Source organism: Molothrus ater, chromosome 1 (genome assembly GCF_012460135.2).
Source record: "Molothrus ater isolate BHLD 08-10-18 breed brown headed cowbird chromosome 1, BPBGC_Mater_1.1, whole genome shotgun sequence".
Lineage (NCBI taxonomy): Eukaryota > Metazoa > Chordata > Aves > Passeriformes > Icteridae > Molothrus > Molothrus ater.
Window position 1 is genome coordinate 120,167,734 of NC_050478.2, and position 24,977 is coordinate 120,192,710.

General features: G+C 39.3%; 1 protein-coding gene across 2 annotated transcripts; it reads right to left on the minus strand.

Moving 5' to 3' along the window:
- Window positions 1-3,624: 3,624 nt before the first annotated feature.
- Window positions 3,625-23,755, minus strand: TRAM1 (translocation associated membrane protein 1). Of its 2 annotated transcripts, none has more exons than XM_036400951.2 (11): window positions 23,552-23,755; window positions 20,618-20,681; window positions 19,910-20,031; window positions 19,591-19,707; window positions 18,631-18,689; window positions 18,157-18,241; window positions 15,249-15,319; window positions 15,055-15,159; window positions 14,378-14,521; window positions 13,341-13,501; window positions 3,625-9,867 (listed from the first exon to the last, which is right to left on the minus strand). In XM_036400951.2, exons 1-11 carry the CDS (start codon window positions 23,672-23,674, stop codon window positions 9,794-9,796), a joined length of 1,125 nt encoding a protein of 374 aa, XP_036256844.1. In that variant the 5' UTR covers window positions 23,675-23,755; the 3' UTR covers window positions 3,625-9,793. The 2 variants fall into 2 exon arrangements, with proteins under 2 accessions (XP_036256844.1, XP_036256854.1); XM_036400961.2 differs by lacking the exon at window positions 23,552-23,755 and adding an exon at window positions 22,666-22,830.
- Window positions 23,756-24,977: the final 1,222 nt, after the last annotated feature.

Here is a 24,977-nt window from a genome sequence, read left to right on the forward strand (position 1 = left end):
TAAAAAGAGTGGTCTATAAAATCAAGCATAATATGAGAGTGATGAAGAGGGAACAATTATTCACTATTTGAGACTCACACAAGGAAATCATCAGGTTTAAAGCACAAGCCGCAGGAAATATTTTTTCCAAACAAGGCATAGTTAAATTGTGTAACTTATTGAGTATTGTGGATGCCAAGTATTTAAATGGGTTCAAGAGGGATTACACAAATGCATGTAGAATACTTCTATTGGCGACTATAAAAAATTAAAAGAAAAAAAAACCCCTACAGTTTTGATGTACCAGATGCTTCAGAAGCCTGTGAAGTGATAACTGCCAGAAACTGGGGGGATGAAACATGAGGACATTTCTCACAGTTTTGCATCCCTTCCCTAAAGGGCTATGAGTGCCAGACACTGGAGCACGTGGTCTTCTGGGTTTGTCCAGCATAGCAGCTCTTTGCAGAGAAGCCTTACAGCTGTGGAGACAAGAAGTCTGCCGGGCTTCCCTGTAAGAGGAACCTCCAGGGTTAATCCAGAGTTTCTCTGGCCTTCATACAGCTCATTCTCATGACTTCACTGACTTGTGGAGCATAGAAGGGGAAGCGGGAAGAGTGAGAGAGCAGAAGGAGAGTGTCAAGAGAACTATGGCACCATTTGTGTTGCCTCTAGAAACTATACCATTTCCTCTACCTTCTAAAAAATTTTACTCCAGAAAGCTTCTGAGAGTTTTCTTGACAAAGCAGACAGTTTACAATGTCTGAATGTTTTTTTTTTTTGGCATGCAATGAACAAAATTTAAATACCAGTGCCAAGAATTAGAATGATTTACATCATTCTCTCCAGGGTGGGGCATACTCTATTCTCTACTCAGAGGCTCCTAATGTTCCCCATGCTGCTAAGCTCGGTTTGTCACTATAAATTAGAAGGTTTCCATTTAAAATCTCTGAAGCTTTTGAAGCAGAGCAGGCTTGGTGGTGGGGAACAGGGGGCTTGTATTCAAGGCCTGAGGGAATCAGCTGCTTCCAGCACAATCTCAGCTCCTGGCTCCTGCTGCATTCCTGCAGGTCTCAGTGCAGCCATTCATCTCCAAAGTGATAGCCAGGGTAAGAGGAGAATGCTTGATATTGTACCTTCTCAGTGTGAGCATTGCAAGTCTTTGGACCTGTTTTCAACTGCATTTCCAGAGATGTGGAGCCATACAAACTGAGGTTTCACACACTGTGGGGCTCTGCCAAGCCAATGATTGGGCCAGTCAGACGCTCAACCCATCGCCATCAGTTTAATGAATTACAAAACAAAGCACATTCAGAGATCATAACATGATTCGGATAGTTTGCCATTTCTTAACAGGGCTACCCAAATCCAGATGTTCAGGAAAATTTTACCCAGATTCCACCAAAGTCCCAGGAAATCCCTGAAGGAGAGCCATAGTTCTTAGTATTTTTCCAAAGATAGATTTCCCTGTGCTGCTTTCCAGCAGCAAAAGCAATCCTATCAGGACCCAAAACAGCTAGAGCTAATGCAGGATTTTTTTTTCTTTTTTTTCTGGGCAGAGAAAGGTAAAATTACCCCAAAGACAACTACAAAAATTAATGGACTACACTGTTTTCCAGTGTCACACCAAAACACTTTTTTCCTCTATATAAGAGGGAATGTGTTAAAGAACAAAAAACTTCCTTATTACCATAAAAAAAATTCTGTAGGATGCAACTTTTAACTTGTATTTTCTGAGAAGTTGTTTTAACTATTGCAGGCTAAGTTTTCATACAGCTCCCATAGCATCTAAAGGGAGATGTCCAAAAGTAAAGCTCCCACTGAACAAGCGTCTCCCATTGGCAGATAAAAGCTGAAATTTCAGTGCAGGAAACAATTTCATAAGCCTTTCTAACAAATAACTTCATTTTGACAGCACTAAAATTTGATGGAAATAGAGAGAGCAGGTTTTCTGTATTTTCTCCCACCCCAAGTATTCAGCAAAGAAAGCAGCATCTGCCACAGCATTGTGTACTTGCCTACAAAACTGATCTCAGCAGAGGCAATCTGAGACTTACTTTGCACTCTCAATGCTGCTTTTCGTCTAAGGTGTTGCTCTTTTGGGCTAATATGAAAGTTTAAAGCTTTAATACTGGATGCCTACGTTCATTCTCTCAACCAGAAGTGAGGAAGTAGATTCTTGCCAAATTAGGACACCGTCCAAGCCCTGCACAATACAACCCAGGTTTTATTACTATGTCAAAACTACAAGGAGATTGGTCATTGGTCAAAACAATGCTCTGTTTTCTGAGTTACAGCACAAATGCTTCTTAAAAGACAACAAGTAAATTTCGCTGAAAGAGCAGTAAAAAAGTGGGCTTTTGGAGATATTCTTGCTGGCTACCAGTCACCTCCAGTCAAACGCAGCTGTCGCAGACTTTGGTGGCCTCTAGTGGCTGTTTTGTCCACATCCCAAACTCATCACATGATTTGACTCCTAAGATTCCATCTGCTCCACCTCCCATCTGTATTTGCTGGATCACTCCAAACCTGGCATCAGAGCGAGACGATGATATTGAGAGGTGCAGAAGGGGAAAGATAGAGTAGCAGTTGTTACACTCATCTTAGATGCCATGTACCCAGCTAGACCTGTCCTCAACACTTACAGTAGGTTTCCTGTCACCTGACAGGTATAAACAGTGGCAAGTAGCTCTGCTTCTTTTAATTATGTGTTTTCTATTGATTTTCTGACACAATTTCTTTTTAAGCCACAGTTTAAGCTATGATGTCTAACAACAAAGTCAAGAACAAGACGTGTCTTCATGAAAGACTAATCTTCACTTAACAGTCTTTCAATTAGTTTGAGGATTTAAAAGTTACAAATTCAGGTTTTTAAGGATGAAATATTTAGGTAGTTCAACAGTTCTTCAAAAGCAACAATCTGATGTGTCTCGTACTGAAGTGAATACAGAGATCATGGGATCTGTAGACATCCCCTCTACAATGTACCAAATCAAACCTAATGGAAAGGAACATTCAGAGTCAAAGTTTTCTAAAAGCAGTCTAGCTTTCCCTAAGTTGGGTACAGTTCTCAGATCCCACCACATTGCCAAATCACCAACAGAGCAGTGTGGAGGCTCCGATTCAGATTGGATGAAATTTTGCTCTTCTGCATCAGGGAAGCTGAAGTCTACAAAGGCTTTAAAAGTTGTTCAGCTGAAAGGAGTGGACAGACCAGAATAGCAAGTTCCCAGGCAGCACCAGACACTGCCCAGCACAGCTCTTGGTGTTCTCCAAGTTCATGTTACTCTCTCAAGCTGGAAAGTTCTACTCAAAGGACACAAAATGCTGCACAAACATTACAGCAAACAAGCCCCTCCTTCCCAAGAGGGAGGGCCAGTGCAGTTTCTCAAGCTGACAAAAGGTTTGAAAGTCAGTCCTGAACTCGTGATAATTTTGTGCAAGTCCCAGCTCCAGCCCAAGTTACAAGCCATTCCTCTTTAGCCTAAGCAGATTTCCTGTCTCTGGTGCTCCCTGGTTCTAGTGAATATCCCCAAACAAAACACCATATTTGCCTTTGAGCAGTATCTCCCTGATGCTTCTGCACTGTAAGCAAGGCCAGGAGCAATTGACATGCTTCCATTTTTGTAACAGACTATTCAAGCACAGTTTTAATTCGATACTCTTTATTATGATATCCAGGAAAACAATAACAAGGTGATTGCTTATTACAGCTTCCAGGGACTGGGGCTCCAGACCTCCTTGTCCTGGGTACACACACGCGCACGCACACACACGCACGAAAGACAACCCTTGCCACAAGAACTTACAATCTACATAAACAAAACAAAGATAATGATTAATCGAGAAACAAAGAGGAGGAATCACCTGCGTGAGAACATGAGTTAAGTTTTGGCTTGGTTTCTAGTCCGGAGTTCAAGAGTTGAAATTCCTACCCTGTTACAGTATTCTTATTACCATGGGCTGAATACTTATCTGTTGATTACAGTGCAAGATACAGTCTTCAACATTTAAAAACAAATATAAGGAGACACAAAGCTCTAGACCATAATTTTTCATGTGGTATACAGCAAAACTGCAGTCTAGAGATTCAGAGATCTTAAGTGCCCCGTTTCCTAAATGAGAAAGGCAGTGAGAGTAAACTGCAATAAGCAAAGCAAGACCATCCAGGAATATCAACTTCTGTTAAACCAGACTGACTAACATATTCTTTTTTCAATTCAGTATATCAAATTGCCTAATGCTCTTGTGTGTGGCATGAAGAAGTAACAACTGTGTCGTGCTGAATGATAATGCCTGACCTTTAATGTTAACCACAATAAACACAGACGAAGAATGAATACTGAAACACTACTGAATTATAAAGCTACACTTTAGCTGCTCTGATTCTGCAAAAAGTTTCAAACACAAAAAGAAGAAAAAGGAGTTGTCATTTCTGGCACTCACATCATAGACTTGCCATCCTTGAGCTGGATAAAACTAAAGTATCTGCAGAAACCTAAAATAAAAGTGACAGGACACATAGAAAGAGATCAAGAGCAAGTGCATTGGATTCAAAACTAGGCCGTACGCTTTTTTTTTTAACCAGAAATAAAAGTTGTTGCCTTTTGAATTGGCAACATCAAACGAGCTTCTCTAAAAAGCAGAAAGCAGTCAGCCTACTGCTGCTGCAGCCCAGCACTCCTTACACATTGCTCACCAAAGGGAATGGACAGGGGCAGATGCCAACAGCAGTCCCATTTCACTCACAACAGCACTTGCTATGTGGATGTGAGCTATATCCAAGTTGTATTGCAATTTATTCATCCTAAAGAGTTTCAGTTCCCATTAAGGAGGTTCTGATGACACTCAACATATTGATGTGCATGTTTCTTTTGCACGTCTGATCCAGAAACACACCAGCACTGATCCTATTTTAGCTCTGAAGAGCAAAATTCCTTATTGTGCACAGATTTAGGGTTATCAGATCCAAAACTGAGTAGTTCAGGGAGCAGTGTGAAGGGGGGGTACTCACCAGACATCCACCACAACAACTTACAGTATATAAAACAACCCCACCGACAAACCTACAAGCATGGGCTAATCCAGTGCTCTAAAGATAATCCACAGCTCGCAATGTAAGAAATTCAAATATGATGAACAGATGATAATTGACGTCAGTCCTTTCAAGTCTTTTTCTTTTTAAAGGATTTTCTAAATATTCTCCAAGCTTTCATTTTGTAGGACATTCTTATACCCTGCACCAGAAATAACCTAAATATTTGCATAACAAGATTCAGGCACTAAACCACAGCCCCCCCTCCAGATACCATCTCTGTATGCAGGCTCCCACAGGCCTGTAAATGTTACAAACATCACCACTGTCTCTACTTTGTGTTCAAGTCCCTTCAATACTGACATTTTCCAGACAGAACAATTAGGACAGCGATGATCACCACTGCACAGGGAGCCTATTGAAACTGCCAATCTCCAACATTTACAACACAGGCCCAAAGGGCTGAGTCACAAATGGAACCAAACCCAAGTATGACCTAGGAATCAGCTGGTGAACTTCCTGAAAACAGGAAAACAAACTAAGAGAAACCAAACAGTCTTCCCCTCCCTGTACCAAGACTCGCATACAGTGCAATTCTTGCGAAGCTCTCTGGAAAACCTCCTCCAGTACATAAAGGGTTGATGTAGGAAAAAAAATCTCACACCAAAAAAGAAAAAAAACAACCCATAATTTCCTGGCTGTTAAGGAAAGTAATATTGTTTGTTTGATCCAGGACAATCTACAATTTCAAAATCCCTATTTCTACTCTGCCAGTATCCTCTTGCACTGCTTGGAAACCCTGATGACAGATAAAAGGTATCTCAGTACAGCAAACCACAATGAGTATTTCCCCTTCCCCCACAAGATCTGAAAAAAATCCATTAATACTTCATGGATTTGGTATGTAGGAACTACCAGAGAGGCCAGGTCCCTTCTGTACTGGTGACTGGAAGCCTTTAAAGATCTCCTACACTGCAATCTAGTGCAATTTTTAAGCAACATGCTGTTGAAAGGGACAGATGCTTTAGAACCTGATTGATCTTTACCCTGCAACTTTTCTTCTTGCTTATACATAATTACTTGTAGTACTCTGGAGTTACTATCAGGCAACTAACCAAATGGAAAAAACCCAAACATGCTTGTTTTCGGGTGCACCAGCTCCCTGGTCTAGCTCACCATGCAACCAGAAAGGCTTGTGCTAGCTAAGGCAAGGGACAGAACAACAATTCTGGTAGAACCTATATTACTTTCAGGCTAGCATGGTTATGGAAATTCTCCCTTCCCTTTCATATCAAGTTTTGCCCCCAGTAAAATCAACTCAGGTGCAGTCAGTCAGAAATCTTCAAAGAACAAAGGACTGCAGATATGTATTGACCCTTTTTACAGAAGTCCAATTACCTATACCCAAGGACCACACTGCTTTTTATGATTCTGGGTACTATAACTCCATAAACACAACTAAAATTTTCAAAGAAAAAGAGTATTTAGAAAAAATACCAAATGCTTACAAATAACTGCTGATTTTCTAAATGCATTATCCCAACATACATAATTTACCTGTAGCATAACCTAAACTTAGAAGAAATAGCCTATGCATTTTCTCTGCTCAGCAAATTCCTTAACCATTCCTAAGTTTGGGCATGGGATCACCAGAAGAACAGTATTTCCAAAGAGTATTTTCACATTCATGAATGATTCACACAGGAGAAATAAGTCTTTGCAACCAGCAAAGGAGAAAGTGCCCAGATGAAAACTAAAACTCTGAAAATTAATTTCAGCTGCTCTGCATTCCTTGTTTGTACTTTGAAATTAAATATAACCACTTTAAAAGTAAAATGATGGTTTTGAGAGAATATTCTGGCACATAAAACAAACACACATTTGGAGCTCAAAAAAAGGCTTGAAATCATCTGTTGTTAAAATTTGAAAAGTTTTGACAAGATGGAGCAAAGAGAAGGAGGTTGAAGAAAAAAAACCAAACCAAACAAACCCTATCCACTGTCTGTGTAATTATTCACTTCAAATCCATCTAAATGGACAAAGCTTTCTCTTTGTGGGACCTGGTAATTGATGAGGATAAATTAACTACTGCCTATTTTATTTGGCGTAGGATATAATAATGAACTCCTCAGTCATTTCCATTTCTAATTTTCTTGATGCCATAATTAAGAAAACATGATTAGACAACTAATATTCTTCCATCTTACTGAAACCCAGATTACAAGCAAAGAGCCAAAACTGCAATAACATTTGAAAACCAATTTTAAGCAATTCAAAAGAAGTTATCCAGCCAAACAATACTCTAATGCTAAAACAAATAATAGCAAATTAGAAGTCTCAATATCTTCTAAGTTTGAGTGTTTCTATCCCAAGGCAGATAATTAAACACTACTGGTCTTGCCTCATCAAACATGATAAATATGTATTTTTAGTTATGAGAGAAGAGACAGAAAATACTTGCTTCCCATACTCTAACCAATTTCTAGAACACCTGTTGTTACTTTCTATTACTTGGCAGATACCAACAACTCCTATAAGGCAATGATGAATATTAAGCCATTGTGGAAACAAAAGTGCTTCTGTAAATGTCCAAAGGACAAGAATGTTCGTCCATAAGGCCAAAAGGAGACAAAAAGCAACGTCAGTATTAACAGTCAAGAATACTTCTGAAGTTTTTGGAAATTAACCTGAAGTTTACATTTCAAGACTACTGTGTCAAAGAATGAGGTTAACAAGAAATAGTTTGCCTTAGGGAAACAACTATTACAACCCTCAGACTCCTATAAGTCTTGAAGATCTCAAGAAGTACCTTAAATGACTGCTTCATAATTTGTTCCTCCACCCTTTATGATTCTTTCAGCCCCAGTACAACCAGATATCACAAGCAAACTGATGTAGAGTCCAAGCACCAGACTAGACACTTAAAATTTACCCCCTTTGGCTTAAGGTACAAGTTGAGAGCAAGGCACACAGAATCTTTGAAGGTTCTTCTGGGAACATCAGACACAAAACATGATTTTGAACAACAAGTATATAATGTACACGAGTCTCAAAATTTCCGAGTTCCAGTTTTCCAGTTTTGTGGTCAGGTTGGACAGATTCACAGTTCTACATGGGATGTCCCAGGACATGGGATACCTACTTCTACTGAAGCAGACTGGGCATACTAGAGGGCACCCTACCCCAGAGCTCTCAAGCTAAGCAAGTACAAGTCTGCCAAGTCCACTTCAGGAGCTGTGAACCAAATACTCAGGAATTGTGGCTGTAATCAGCTGAAACATGTAATAAATTATACTGGAATAACTCTAAACAGCACTAAACAACTAAGAATGGATAGTTGCTTGTAGTGAGGATTTTGTACTAGAATGTTTATTCTGAAGAGTAAGCAATTGAACTGTAAAAATACAGAATGAGAATGCAGATTTATCATTTTCTTGGGTATAGACTCCATTATAATAACAGTTTTTAATTAAAATTATTTTATTTATCAGCTTGATTGCTCATAATTACTCCTTAATCAATAAGCAGTTCAATACTTGGGTTAACTTGATAGACTAATTTAGCAACTTCTTCTTAGGACTGCAATAACTGTCTCACTCATTCTCAAGTGAAACAGGCTGAATTGCACCCATTACAAATGTGTACAGAGGAAACATTATCTGCATAATAAACTGGAAAACTAACTGGACAAGGTTTCACATTGAATACAATTATGAAAGATAATGGAAAAATTCTCAAATTTAGATTTTTCCAGTTGCAGCAGAGGTCACAATAAATCAGTTTTAAGAAGCTGTAGCTTTTAAATATTTTTTCATAAAAATATATATAGGAGAAATCAAACTATTTCCTAACAGAGGTGAAACAAAGCAAAGCAGTTAGAATAAAGGAATGTTTCTCATCACTTGATCCATTTATCTAACTCCCTCTTCATGGAGCATTGATTGCCTCCCAAAACAAACACAGCACATTGTAATAACCTCCACCCGTAAAATCAGACAGACAAGTTTTCAAAGAAGGTCCAACGCACACCAATTCTCCAAGATACATACACCTCAAAAGCACAGACAGAAGTGGATAGTGCTACTCAAATCAACTCTTTCTATGGCCATACACAGTCCTTCTAATTTTCAGGTGCTAAAAGCTATATCTCAAAAAGGTGTTGTGTTCCTTGTAAGAGATTTCTAACCAACAAACAATAAGACTCTGCAACGTTTCCAATTAGTTCAGTTTTGTTTTAATGATATGGGGCAATTCTTAGAGCAGACATTGTGCAGCTATAGTAACTACTAAATAAAGAAGTCTATTGGTGTGGTCTTGGAATCCCAAATTGAAATGTAAATTTGAGTCAAGGTAATTAGCTGAAAACCCAGAGTATCTGAATATGCATACAATGTTTTTACTTCAATTTTGCAATACTTTTTGAGGAACTTGGAAAAAGTGAAGTTGGTAGAACAGTATCACCAAGATTACAAAAACTGGAAGGAAATAATACACTGCAACAGTGATCCTCATTAAGTAAGTTATTTCATCACAGTAAATATTTAAAAAAGCATCAATGTGTTTTAAAAAGTGTTGAATCCTCCCCCCAAGTATTTGAAGAGAGATAAACTTTTTCCTTAGTCAAAATGGTTTTTTAAAAAAAGTTTCTCAAAACAACAGCAATAATCAAAAAACATGAATTGTATTTTCTTTAATCCATAATATCTCTAGTGCTGAAGGGCCATCCATGTAAAAAGCAGATTCTTTGGGGACATTAGTCAATTAACTTAATAAAACCCAGTTTTACGAGGATTTATCCTTCCTGCTGCGAGGCGAGTCTGCTCCGTTTGAGGTCACTGTTCCATTTATTCCATTTTCTAGAAAAAAGGAAGAAAACACTTTTTAAATACAGTGGGACACTTTATATTTTATTACATTTTGTGGGTTCTACACACACAGCCTTTAACTTATTTTCTGATGTACCTTCTTTGTTAAACCTCTTAATTATCATTCAGTGCGCAGCAGCATAATGAAGTTTTTACAAAGTGAAATATTTAAAGTTTACTACAATAAATTCCAGTTTCCTGATATGGCCAGACACTGAAATGTGTCCATTATATACATCTAGACTGAAAATCAACACCAGTTATGATATTTTAGAAGACATTCTGTGAAGAAGTAAAGTACACCTTGAAGATGAGATGAGATGGTTCTATGAAATTTTGGAGGCAGACTATATACAGAGTTCTCTGCCACAGGTCTTAGTTATTTACCTCACCTATGTCATAATGCTTGTTAAAATTACACTCCTTTGCTTACCTTTACAAGCATTTGATACATAGAGGAAATCTTCTATACACATATATTCTCACAATTTTTAAAGCACATTGACATATATAACTCACTTACATTATGATGAAGATATTTACATAGATAAGACAGAAGTAAAACACTATTTCAGATTTGCAATGAGTATGTGTAGGTGGAAAGAGCTCAAGATCAGGCACCTAGGTACTTGAGATCATAGTTTGTGCTTACATTTAGGAGTTTACTATTTCTTATTTATGTTATAGTCTCATAGGTAGTGAGTTTTTAGTTTTTTACTAATAAGGTATAAAATGGTTAACAATTTTTTGTTATAAGGTTTTTTAAGGTTAAACTATTTCATTAAGAAATTATACAAATTATTTTTGCTTTTAATCTAATAACTAATACTTGAAGTCTGAAATGCAGACTTTTTTGTCTAATTACAAAATACTATTTAAAATTAAGAAGAAGAAGGAGGAAGAAGAAGGTAAAGAAGGTGGACTAGTTTTTGCTTTAAAACTTCTATTTTGTTCTATACATATTATTATATTTTAAAACTTCAAATTCTCTGTTTTAAAACTTCAAAATATCACCTTGTGACATTACACACTTCTAATTAACTACACAGTAATCCTAGTGTTATCAATTAATTTTGGAAGCCTTCTCCACAGCTTCAGGTCAAATGTAGTGCTCTCCTGGGAGTTAAGAGTGTGTCAGCACAGAAAATCTAAAATCCTCAGCATTCACAAGTCCAACAGCCCCTTAATTCAGTTTCACCTCAACCAAGGAAACAGACGTTACCTGACAGTAACTATATTTATAAAACAGATCTAAAGAGCACAGTGCATAGCCAGCTACAATACCTAACATCTCTGCTCTGATCCAGATAATTCTGACTTCAAGCAACAGCTGCTGTTTTTTGGGTGCTTTTAAACAATTATTTTATATATATTTTTATATATCTTTACAAAGGACTGGTTAAACTTATTTTTTCCATCCACAGATGTGCTGAAGGTCACTAGAGTGTGGACAGTCTACAAAAACAACTGTTGGCCTCCCTCTTTCTCCCATGACACCTAAATGCTCCCATTTATGCAAACAAGCAACAAAAAAACCCCAAAACAAGATGAGCAGGAGACCAGACACAGACCCAAAGAGTCAAAGTCTGTTTGAGCACATATCTGGCTGAAACGACACCACCATTTTAAGCCCACATAATGTGGTCTTTGGATATTTCTGAAAATGTTTGAATTGTTTTTAAATAAAGAAACTTACAAACAATTAATTAGACCCAAGCCAGTTAACTGAAATCATATTCTCTTAAACAGTTTAGGTAAAACAAAGAACATGAATCAGCACAGGGCTATATATCCCACCTACATCACCAGCAGGATTTTTTACTGTCATTTCTTGCTTTTGGCATAGACTAAAAGTAACACATTTTATTGTGCCCCTGGCTCTCAAAAAAACATTCAACCATACACACACACATCAAAAAGAAGTGTTTTAAAGAGTTCAATTGCATATATTACTCCTTCAAAATCACTGCTTTGCTGCATCCTATACAAGTGTTCTGAACAGACAACATAACAGGAGTATTCAAAGCAGAGGAATTTGAATGAACTGAGTTCTATTATGTTAATTTAAAATGAGGAATACAATCAAGACAGACATAGTTCAATTATTTTGTGAATCAACTGACATTTTCATTATTTGTTTACCACTTGCAAGTCTCCATTGAAGTAGGGTAAAACGCAGCAGATTCACTAAACTACATGAATTAAATAGATTAGGAGATTTTAAAAAGCTTTTTTTAAAAAGCTCCTAATCCGAGGCATATATTTTAAAATTATTTGAGATAAAATAGTTAAATTAAAAAAAAATCTCCATATTGAGAAGGCCACGACCATGAAGCTCTGATTAAACAGGACACTTACATAGGAAACTACCTTCACTCAATTAAAAAAAAAATTCCAACTGAATTTTCAGATGAAAAAAAAGCCCTGACACCATGGAAAAGCCAAGTTGTGATAATTGCAAATCATTCTAAAGGGAATGCAGTAGTACTCTAAAACACATGATTTTAATAAAAACAGAAACTCGGGAGAAATAAAAAAAAATTCTTTTCTCTCACTACAAATCTCAGTACTCACTGCAAATGGTCTTGACACACACTACTTTCAACATATCAAAAAGTGGAACAGGTTGGTAACACAAAGATTGGGAGCAAAGGAACATGCTGAAGAAAGCTTTTGAAACAACTTCTGCCATTTCAAAAGGGTGCAGAAGTTATTCAAACTAGCAGTTAAATACATAGGGAGGAGTTGAACTGTTGGTGCAACAGATATACTGAAGTACAGAGATTTAAATTTTTTTTTAAAAGAGCACATAATTTTTTCTTGGAGGAAAGAGCATTCTCTTCATCTTTCATACCCTTTCCACAAAAAAGGTGTGACATAATAAAGGTCAAGCCTGGACTCTTTAGTTCATTTTCAAATGCTTCGACACAGGTTTAGAGTAGTAAGGTGTTATTATCTTTCCTTAAAAAATTACCAATTTCTCTTTTTTGTAAAAACAGTTCAACACAAGACTTTTTACTGGGTGGATCATCAAACTCTCTCTTTGCTCTAAACCTTCAGAATTTTGGGGCAATGAAAAAGAAGCTTGAAATCCACAGCAAGAAAATTTTACAAATGAATGTCTAAGAGAAGAGATCTAAAACTGCATCTGTCCCCTTTATGTAAGAGAACAAAACACAAGCACGACACATTTTGTTCAAATCATGAAATTAAAGAGAATAAAAAATATCATGCTGCATTAACAAAAAACACCCCAGTAATTCCTTTATTTGGGCAGTTAGAAAACCCAACAATATATAGTGTTTTTTCTTAAAAAAAAAGATTTATTCTTCCCACAGTACTATTCCCCAGTACTGCTTCTCTAGGTGAGTCATTTCATTCACAAGTTAAACACAAAATGCTTCTTTAGCGACCTAAAGTTGGTTTGGAGAAGTCAAGGGAACAGAAAAATTGAAACTACAAACCTCTTTCTTTTCTGGAGGTCTTTCCTTTAGCTGATACAAACTTCTTTTTCACTGACTGAGGCTGAGAAGAAGAATGCTCTCTCCACCTCCGAAGCTGGAAATTAATGAACTTCCACATCATAAATGCTTGGGTCATGCAGATGGAGGCCAGCACACTGATTCTAGAAACAAATAATCAGTAAAGTTTGCCTCATTATTCAAAGAGAAAAGCAAAGTAGAACACCTCAGGATTTTGGGCAGCTTCCACCCCCTCCTCCTGGTAACCTCCATTTTCTAAGGCAAGAGTTGAGTTCACTTGCATAGGATGACACTGGGCTTAAGCACAGATGAGCAAAACTAGATATAGAGTGGTGGTGAAATCTTTGCCCATCAAAACTGGCAAGTACTGGGTTTCTTTCCTGCTTTCTTTCTCAGAATTACTCTCAGGGCACCAGGTAGTAACAGCTGAAAATGGCTCAAGAGTGTCTTGCAGCTCAGAGTATCAATTTTGCAAGGTAATACTGACATTGTCAAAGTTTCAATAAATTCTTTTTCTGCATTTATAAGAAGGCCAGGCAGTTGGATCATGCAGCAGCAATAGGGGCCATAAAAAAAGGCAGAGAAAGAGGCAGTAATCTTCAAATGAGACCAAAGCTGCTCTGGGCACAAACACCTTGACCTCTAAGATACACTGACAGGAATTGTATTTAGAATTCAACTTACTGACTTTAAAACATTTGAAAGTAATGTCTGTAATTGGATATTCCTATTAATTCTGCTGGTTTGATTTTTTTTTTTTGGTTGCTTGGGGATTTTTTAACAAAGACAAGAAGAGTAACCAGTTACAGATTTCTTAGCTATAGACTAAATACTAAATTCAGTCAATTCATTTCACTGTGCCTTACAAGTTTCTTACATGAGCTATTCCTACTGATCCCATTGGCTGCATGAAAACACTCAATCATTCAGAATTACTGGCATTAGTACCATACCACTTACACTGTGTATTTAACACGGTTTACAGCACATGCTTAAGAACTGTTGCAGGTTTACTGTACCTAACAGCCAGGATATTAAAGTTCCCAGTACTGAAATTCAGCTGCTGATCTTCTGCTCTTGCCAGTCCAAAGCCAAAAGTGAGGACTGAGAGAATCAAGGTGAGAAGCCTTCCCAAAACAAAAAGAACTGCCCACAGTGAAAATCTAGAAATAAAAACACCACAAACACTAAATCAATTTTCCATTCAAAACACATGCACTAACAATCCAAATGCTTACCTTTCACCATGCAAATTTGTTTGAAATCTAAGAACTTACCTAAATACATGATTTTGCACCTATCTTAAATGCATCTTGTATTATGTTATGAGAACTGATTTCAACTCAATGGAACGTGCTTTCCAGCACAATTAGAACAAAAGCACATTTTTAGTTCTTACAGAGCTGGCTATATTAGCAATCTATCCTGTTTCTTTCTCTACAAAACTTAAAAAAACCCCACATTAGTATACATTGAGAGATTTTATTTCATTTAGTACTGCTACTAATATTTACTTAAATAGGCTAAAACAAGGTAGAAATTATAGTGATGGTTTAGAAATATAAGTACTAGCACTAGTCTGGACAACTGTTGTTGCTTAAGAAACAGTTTGAACTCCCTTTTGGTTTCTGGTTAGTTAAATGCAAAAGGCTCTAAGACAGAAATCACAAGCATTTTAAAGATAAAGACTATTTACCCTTTCTGGTATTTTTCATCACTGAAGTAGAAAAGACGGGATATGTGGAAAAGAAATTCAACGAAGTAATGCAATACCAGAAGAACAAGTCCAAGGTGGGTCAGACTATCAAAACAAATAAAACAAACATTCAGACCTTTTGTTAGATATTTAAGGCAAAGAATGGAGTCAGCAAAAGTTTACAATTGACTTACTTCAGGAGATAGGCTCCAGCAATATGAAAGAGGTAAAGTCCAATGTAGACAATCTGGCGAAAGATATCTTCCTATTTGGAAGAAAAAAGTGACCAGGTGTTATACACAATGTTACACAGTACTGAACTGTGTTATCTGTTATTACAAACTATTCCCTAGTCTTGTATCAGGTGTATCAGCTACCTTAACATGGCCTGGTTTGGCACTGCATCACTCAGCCTGGATCATCTAATTCCACACATAACTTAGTGCTCGCTTACCAGTCATATTCAGTGTCCTACATATGCTACTGTGAGAAAAGGCATCAAACATGGAAAGATGCTTTTAAAAAGGATACACTTTTATTTGTTGTGACCACTGTGAATATATACAAGTTATTACATTTCTTATTTTGCATGTATTACTGTACATGAGATCCTACAGTTCCACATGTTTGCTGCCCATCAAATTGTCAGATTGCTACAGAATAAAATAACAGTCTACAATTCAAAATAAAAGGTTTTCCAAGTGTTGACATCAATTTTAAAAATTCAAGGCCATCCAAAATTCTGGCACACTGTTTCTGGCAAATACAGAGAATATTGTTATTAACTAGTCATGCTAAAGCACATGGTCCCACTTAAAGTCAGGCTTTAGTGAGCCCTCTTGAACTGAACACTTCATGGAGATGAAATAATAAAGAGGAAGGCACAGAGCACATGGAAAGCAGATTGTGCCATCTATGAACAGAGGGACCACTGAACTATGCCAGATCACAATAAAAATCTCTTTTGGAGTGGTAGCAGAGTACATTCAGTTGTGCTTAAGAAAGTCCTATTTGGAGAGATTCTCTAAATTTCAAGCAAGGATCTTTAGCTTTATCTTGTAAAAAGGGCCTAAAATTTTAATCTTACAAGAGCTATACTATGTTATTCAATACTCAGTATCATATTCATTCATCTCTCATTTGGAGAGATTCTCTAAATTTCAAGCAAGTTTCTCTAAATTTCAAGCAAGGATCTTTAGCTTTATCTTCAGAAAAGGGCCTAAAAATTTTAATCTTACAAGAGCCTATACTATGTTATTCAATACTCAGTATCACATCCAACAAACCCACAGAATCAAACAATTATGACAACAGCAAACATCACACTCATAATACACAGAGAGCAAGAAAACAGGTGGAGAAAGACCTACCCTAAATTATCTCAAAGAAAGTGAAAAATTGGTTATTTCAGATAAAGACACAGTAAGTACAAATGGTCAGTTTCTCCAAGCACAACCAGGACCAGCCTACAACACTTTAACTTTAGAACTGAGATAAGACTTAAACAGCCCATGCTGCCTGCTTAGACAAACTGTCAGAGACTGCAGGCCTTGTGGAAGAATGCACAAGGTATACATGACTATAGAGGAACCAGAGCTGAGAAGTTATTTTCTTGTTTATGTCAGCAAGACAGATAACTAGACCTGAGTAAAAGCAGTCAGTTTTTTCAAGAGAAGGAATAAGGTAAGTAAGCCAAGATAGCAGAGGTTAAGATATGGTTGAAGAAATACCAACTATGCTAAAACAAATGAACTATCACTCTTTAAACTTAATGCAAAAGTCAGAGGACACAATTTCAAGCAGTGACCAAGTAAAACACTACTATTCAACACACAGCACTTAGGCCACTTATGACAGCTTTCTTGAAGTTATTTTAAGAAAGATCTCCACACTTGGCTGTGAAGTCAAATTTGGAAGGTATCACTATCACAATAAGAGAACATCAGCTGCAGTGCATCTGCAAAACAGTACTCATACTGCATATGAGCAGCCTAAAACCAGTGCATTTTGTTACTATTTTACTTAGCCTCTTCTAGGCTCCTGTACAAAGACCTGTGATTATGTAACACCTATGTTCCATTTTCTTGAATGAAGCAGAACTGGCAACAGAGATGCAGCCTGCTCACAGGGCAACAACAGTCAGAGAATGGCTTGGGCTCAAAGATACCTTTGTAGACCACCTAGACCAACCTCTTACCATGGACAGGGGCATCTGTCACTTGACCAGGCTGATCAAAGCCCCATCCAGTCTGACCTTGAACACTTCAAATGAAAGCAAATTCACAACTTCTCTGCATTGTTGAGAAGTGTCATTGTTGGGCATTGTGTTCCAGTGTCTCACCATCTTCATCACAAGGAATTTCTTCAAATCTACTCTAAACCTACTCTTTCAAAATGATTGTTCCTTGTCATTACAGACCCCAATAAAAAGTCTCTCTCCATCTTTCTTACAAGCCCCTATCAAAGAGTGAGAGGCCACAAGCCTTCTCTTCTCCAGGTTGAACAACCCCAGCTCTCTCAGCCTGCCTTCATAGAAGGGGTGCTCCAGCCCTCTGCTCATCTTCATGGCCCTCCTCTGGACCTACTCAAACTGATCCATACCTTTCTTGGGCTGGGGACCCCAGAGCTGGATGCAGCACTCCAGGGGGAGTCTCACCCTCCCTCAACCAGCTGGCTGCTGCTTGTTATGCAGCCCAGGTGTTTTTATGGGGTGCAAAGTACATTGCCGGCTCATGTCCCATTTTCATCCATCCATTTAAATGCTATTTAAATAAAATCCCAGACTTTCATACTCCTTTGATGTATAGAATTATTCACAGTTTATATTCTACACCTATATCATGATTCATGAAGCAGCTGTGATTTCAGTGAGCCTATTCAGACTATCAATTCTGAGAAACAAAGGGAAAAAAACCCCAAGAGTTGAAAAGAAAATAACACAATATCACTTGCTTGAGGGAAAACTCTTTCAGTGGATGAGAAACACCAGTAATTTTTATTTACACAACAGATATTTAGCAATTTTACTGCAATTAGAATTTAACTGTAAAGAAAAAAAGCCACCTTGCTCTGGAGTTCCTCCCATTTACGTTTTGAACTTACTTTTTTAGTTTTCTGAAAGTAGAGTTCTGGAAAAGCATGAAACCAGTATGCTAACTGTAAGATGTAGAAAAACTTCATTTGAAACCTGTACAATACAGCAAGAATTGAAGAATATTATTTATTATGAATGAACTTAAAAACATTTCAGAAGCTTCTAATGAACTCATTTTATCAGTCTCTTAAAAAGAGAAAAAATAGAGATCCTTCATGCCAGCCAAGTCTAAATATCTTTAATAATAAAACCACTCAGATGAAGCTTGCAAAAATGAATTCTTTAAGTAACAGCCTACATAAAAAGAACTTTGTATGCTACAAGTTGTCAAAGAATTGAGCCCACATACCTACAACCAAAAACACATTAGTGACTAATATAATTTTACAAACTGCTTATCCTACACAGATTGTACATGACACACCCTGGGCTTAAAACAGTCCCTCCTCTCCCCCAGCAATCCTTGAAGGAAGAGGCCTTACGGAATCAGAGTGTGCGGATAGTCCCTCCACAGAGAGGTTGGATCTGATATATAGTTCTCCTACAAAAAGAAAAGAACAAACAAAAAACCCCAATAAACACTCTAAGGTGTTACTTTCTACTCAGAAATAATGACTGGACGTAAATATATGCATTTATGTATATGCACAAGTGTACACACAAAAAATACTCATATATACATACACAAGTAAAAGCTGCAGATCCATAAATTTTCTTTTTAAAAAAATCCCCAAGAAATCACAAATAAACAAAACCCAACCAACCAGAAAACAAATCCCCAAAACAAAAGACAGCTGCACTGGCTTAAGAAAGTAAAAAGCAACCAAACAAATCAAGTGATTATTCAAGACAGATTGTCCTTATGAGATGGAAGTTATTCCAGGATTACTACAGCCACAAGTCTTCTCTTGTAAACTGCTGACAAACTTTGAACTTAGGACTAAGACAAAGAAAGGTTTGCCAGGAGTTTTTATGTTAAAATAAAGAAAATAATAAAAAAAGGCACAGCCTTCCCTTTCTATGAGCTAAGCTCATACACATCCAGCCACTAGCAAAGAGTATGTCACCTAAAAGCACACAGTGACCTGAGGTTACAACAATCTGTCATATACCCATTCTCTAGGCTCCAGAATGATATGTATGGTTCCTAAACATTTATTTTATATTAATAAAACAACATAAAAAGCTACAGAGAATTAAATAGCATAATAAAGTTAAATGGCTTTATCTTATTCAGTTTGACAGTAAATCTACTCAAGACTGAGCAACAGTAACACTACTGACTTTATACTCAGTTATGACTAAACTCACACAGAATCCTTAAACTTGTCCCACTTTTAAAACCAGCTAAAACTAGAAAAAGAAACCAAAATCATATTTATCATCAACATAAGTGAATTTTTTGAAATCTCATAATGAAACAGAAGAGAAAGCATACTTACAGAGACAAGAATACTCGTTCCCCAAACACAGGAGAAAAGGTAGAATGCACTAAGTTGCCCAGACTCATTGAACTTGCTATGCTTTGTTTTTGAAAAGTGCATTTTCCTGTTAATTTTCTGAAAAGAAAGTCCACTGTTATTTATATGCTGCAGCACTTCATATTTATTTAGTAACTACATTAGAGTACCTTGAAGATTTAATGCATGTTTTTACAGTTAAAATTTTTAATGCAGAAATTTACTTTAAAGTGAATAGTCTTAAAGTCTAATTAAAACCCAACAATTATCTTGATGAAAGGAATGAATATTTTGTACTTACATCCAGTACATACTCCTGAATTATAGCATGTATGATTATTGCTACAAGCATGTAAAAGAAAATTGTAGCCAAGTCTTTGATGCCATAGTAATAGAGAGAGATTGTTTCTGCAGATTGTTCTTCTAAAAGACAAAGAGAATTAACTGTTAGGCACCATACAGTTTAATGGTTCATAAGTTTATTTGTCAGAGTGAAGCCTTTCAGACAGAAGTAGCTTGTCATCAGCTGAACAAATAAAAGTCAAATTAAACTGCCACCATGAGCTAGGTCACTAAACTGTTTATAGTTATCTTCACCATCACATCACAAACTCAAGTTGACTCTGGAAAGATGCTATAAAACTAAAAACTTAAGTGCACTTAGGAAACTTAACCAAATATACTGAAAGTGGACAATAAAAATATGCTAAACCACCACCCCCTTTGACTATTAAAAATTATCACCTGCAAAACAAGAGTAAAAATTCATGTGAACTTATCTACTAGTCAGATGGTGTTTCAGCACTAATGACAAATCCAGCAGAACAGAAACATTGTCTCTAACTTAATTAGTTAAAACAGTGTTTTAATACAAATAAAGTGAAACCCTTGAAAGCTGCTAATTATCTTTTGATATTGACAAGTTCCCTTCCTGACAAGCCTAGGAAGCAGGGCACACTGATAGTGTCTGATACACTGTCTCCTAACCAACCTCCTGCAAGATACATACCTGTGGCAGGAATGGTAACATTATACTGAAGTGTAACAAAAATGACGGCTGCTTTCGCTGTAATCTAAAAGAGAAAAAAACAAAAGTGCTGTAAATTTTTATGGAAATAAACTACATTAAACTGAAAACATTTGCCCATAGTTTTGGCACCCTTGCCCAGCACGTTTGTCTCCTCCCAAAAACCTGACTGACCTCCCATTATCTCACCACTGCACCTGACTTTCCAAGGACAGCACACACGGCGTGGTCTCTATGGGTTTGTTTACAGAATGCTCAACCTGCCAAATGTAAGATCCTTGAAAATGTTACTTACATACAGCCTCTCCTACAACACTAAAGTGAAAACACATGCTACAATTCTGTCTTTAGTCCATACTGTATTATTACATTAACAGAATGTACAATATCATGGAGTCCCCTAGACCAAGATGCACTCAGCAGTGGCTGAGAATAAACTTTATTTAAAAGTACTTTTCTTATTTGACAAAATTCAGAAGTCAGTTATCATATTCATAAATCTCTGGGTGATCTGAAAAATGTGGACAGGGAAGGAAAAAAGGCATAAACAACAGAAAACAATTTCAGGCCAGTGGGATACCAACTCAGTACAATTACCATTCTTTTGACCCTGGGGATCCTTTGGCAAGAAGCATAAAACAAATTAAATTAAATTTAGCAGTAGTGGTACTACCCCTTTATGATGAGCTGTAAGAAAAACCAGAATGAATAAAAACAGTTTGAAGAGAAGATGTCCTAATGGCTTTCTTTGAGAAGTGGGGTGAGGATATTCTAAAATCCCCAATATATAAGATGGAGTATAAGTTCTTTTTTGACAAAAAGCAGAAACTTATTTTTTACTATAACACACCTTCATTGAATCCAAACATTAATCAACATGCTCTAAATGAGAGGGAAAAGTAACTGTGCTTCACCATAGTTCAGATTGATACCTTTGCAGATCACCTAGTAGATCTGATCTATCACACAGATCAGAGAGTTTCTCATTGCTGTAAAAACCCAGCATCTATGCGGTAATTAATAGGGCTGACAAAAAACCCAAGCTCCTTGAGTAATCCTGGAAGGATATACTGAGCTTCTGAAGATAATGACTAGGTTACTACTACTATTAATTATTCATAGGAAGTGAGATTTTCAAAACCATTGCTTTGTCAACAAGCCCTAGATTTTCTATGAAACCCTGAATACGTGGCAGACTGTTCAGACCATGTAACTTCAGGGAACCCAACTAGTTTGCTCAAATTAGTGAAGTTGCTTCGGGCTCCCTATTCATCAAGGGAGCCCTCAGAGGACAATTTGAAGCAGTACTCAATTCTGAACTGCCCTTTGAAGGCTCTATCAGCTATTCTCAATACTAGAATTGTACAAGTCAGGCAGTGTAAACACCTTACCATACCAACATTAACCACAGCAAGTGTTTTCCTGTACTGTATCAAAGCATTTAAAAAATTGCAACATACCACATCTGTACCAACAGTGACACATGGCCTTTTTACACTGGGTTAGAAAACACAGTGGGTTAAAAAATCCGGAAACAAAAGAATTCAGCACATTCAATCCCTCAAAACCTCTAACCCTACCAGTAATACTGTTAATACAGTAAGCCTGATGTAGGCATGAAAAGAAACAGTTTAGGTTTACCTCTTTAACTTCATTCCCCAGGAAATCACCATATAACAGTTGTCTTGGTGATTTTTGATAGCAAACCCAAAACCAACAGTGTAGCTGGTCTGCCCTGTTCTATCTATCTATCTATCTATCTATCTATCTATCTATCTATCTATCTATCTATCTATCTATCTATCTAATCTTCTTCCTAAATCCACTGCTTTTTAGTGCTGAGCTGTACCAACAGCTGGATTAAACCATCCTGAAAACCATGACAGAAAGGTCTACAACCCTTAACAAATGTCTGAAATGTCTGAACAAATGCCTAGAATACCAGAAACATTTAGTCAACACCATCTTAATTTGATGATCAGGGATCTGAGATCACTGATAACGTTTTGGCGGCCACACAGGTGAGTTACCTTTCCAGCGCCAAAAAGGCGCGGTTTGAAGCATCTGCATTCAACATGGGGGCCCAGAGAGCGGAGGGCCTGCAGCAGGGCCGGCTCTCAGGCCGGAGGGAGCGCTCCCCTCCGCCGCTGCCAAACCTCGGCGCATCTCCGAGGCGGGAGAACGGCGGGGGTGCCCAGCCCAGCCGCACGGCGCCCGGAGCGGCCTGGAGCCCCGGGATGCTCCGCGGGCAGGGGGACCGGAGCGGCGGCCCTAAGGACACGTCACCGCTGCTGTCCCTTCCCTCCCCGCCGCGCCGCCCGCCGGGAGCCGTAGTGCCGGCGGGGCCGCGCACACAAAGAGCGGGGGATCGGCTGTGGCGGCCGGGCCTCGCCCCCCGCCCCCTCCCCGCCGTGCCGCGCACTCCTCCCTCCCTCCCCGGCTGCCACGTAACCCCGCCGCCCGCAGGAACTCCGCCGCCGCGGCGGGCAGCGCGCCGCCCGCTCCCGGCCCCGCACGGCCTCCCGCCCGCGGCGGCGGGGGAGCGGGACCCGGGTCCTGGCGGTAGCCACGGCTGCGCCTGCCCAAGCCGAGGCGGGGAGAAGGGCGTTCCGCCCGGGGAAGCGGGGATGCGCCGCGGGGAGGGCGGGCGCCCGCGGTGGCTCTCGGGCGGTGCGGCGGGGCGGGGGTCGGCTCCTGTCCCCGCGTACAGCGGCTCGGGCGTGGGCCGGCGGGCAGGTGCGCCGGGGGCGGCGGCGCTGACCCGGAGCAGCCGCAGGGTTCCGCCGCAGCCCGCACAGCCTCGCCCGCTGCCCGCGGCGCTCCCGCGCCCTCCCTCCCCTCCAGCACCGAGAGCCTCCGGTGGAGTGGGAGGAAGCGGGAAGAGGACCCCCGGCGGGGGCGTCGGTGCCGCCTCACCTCGAACATAAGCCCCAGCAGGAAGATCATGGCCATGCAGGACACGATGTCCGCATGGTTCTGCACGATGAATTCGTGGCTCAGCACAGGCGGGTTCTTGTTGCTCTTCTTGCGGATCGCCATGGCGGGCCGGGAGCTGGGCGCCGCCGCCGCCGCCTCCCCGCTGCCAGCACAGCTCCTCTGGCCGCGGCCAGGAAGAGGCGGAGGGGAGGAGGCGGCCGCGCAGCCGGGGAACGGCAGCGCCGCCGCTCCGCTTCCCCCGCCCCGCCGCCAGCAGCGCCCCTGCCGGCCGGCGGCGCCTCCGCCCGCGCTCCGCCCCCTGGGCGGCGGAGCCGGCGCCCGCCAATTCAAACCCGCCAACCCGCGGCGCAGGCCGGGCCGGCGCTCGGCAGCACGGGCGAGCCGAGCCGAGCTGAGCCGAGCCGTGTCGTAGCACCCGGGCAGCAGTGCTGGCAGATCTACTTTTCTATTTTAAAGCTGGCAGTGACGGCCGATACTTGCTGGCGGTAGCCCGAAGCCCGCGCTGTGCACCGGCCCAGCAAAAAAACCCAACCCAGTAAAAGAAGGGTCTTGTCAGGTCAAAACGATGAAGGAAGAGGTCTGAGAAATGAACGGTGATCCAGGCTGAATCAGAGGTCCTTCAACCCTCGCAACTTCGTGCTGTCTTTATTTTTTAAAGCTTCTGTTAGGCAGATAGTCCCAGCGGATCTATGGAAAAGAAATATAAAGCAACTGACTAATGTATAGCTGAAATTTAGTGTTGTCAGAATGGCTTTTGCTGCCGGCAGCTTATGAATGAATACAGGGCAAGAAATTAAGGCATAGCTATTTGGTATTGCTTTGCTTTGCCAGAATTGAGAGTGTGCACCAAATTAATTGTGTGACCCTTTTTAAAAAGGTTGATTTCTTCCCGTTGTATGGAGCAGTGACTCATGGAACAGATTCATCAGTGTAAGACCAGGTTTTCAACAATGAAACACCTTCATCAGCTGTGTAGATTAGATGCTCACAGATTTTCTATTAATTTATAATGAGACAGCTATATTTGGTGTCTGGAGATGATCTAGGACACTTAAAAATACAGAAAAAGCTATAGAAAAATTTCCTTTCACAGCTGGATTTTTTTAAAGTTTAAACAGAAGGAGCATTCATATTTTAGTCTCAAGTTGTTTTGTATTCTAGAAATGCCTTAATCCCAAGTGTAAGAGTATTGTGCAAATGCAAAGTAAGTAGGACATGATTTCAACAATATCAATGTGAAAGTATATCCCTGACTGCATACAGTATAGTCATGGATCAGACATACTGTACCTGTGAAATACACTGGATTGGAATAAAAATTGGACTCCATTTTGCAATGTAAGTTTGCATCTATTTCCCACCTCAGGCTTAAAAGAAATCAGGTCATCTCATCTGCAAAGAACAT

Excerpts from the sequence above, each read along its gene's own strand:
- TRAM1 (XM_036400951.2), bottom strand. The coding sequence starts at position 23,674 with ATGGCGATCCGCAAGAAGAGCAACAAGAACCCGCCTGTGCTGAGCCAC. Across the intron at positions 20,682-23,551 it reads TGCTGGGGCTTATGTTCGAG|ATTACAGCGAAAGCAGCCGT; the intron begins GTGAGGCGGCAC and ends TTTCTCTTTTAG. Across the intron at positions 14,522-15,054 it reads GATGAAAAATACCAGAAAGG|ATTTTCACTGTGGGCAGTTC; the intron begins GTAAATAGTCTT and ends TTTTATTTCTAG.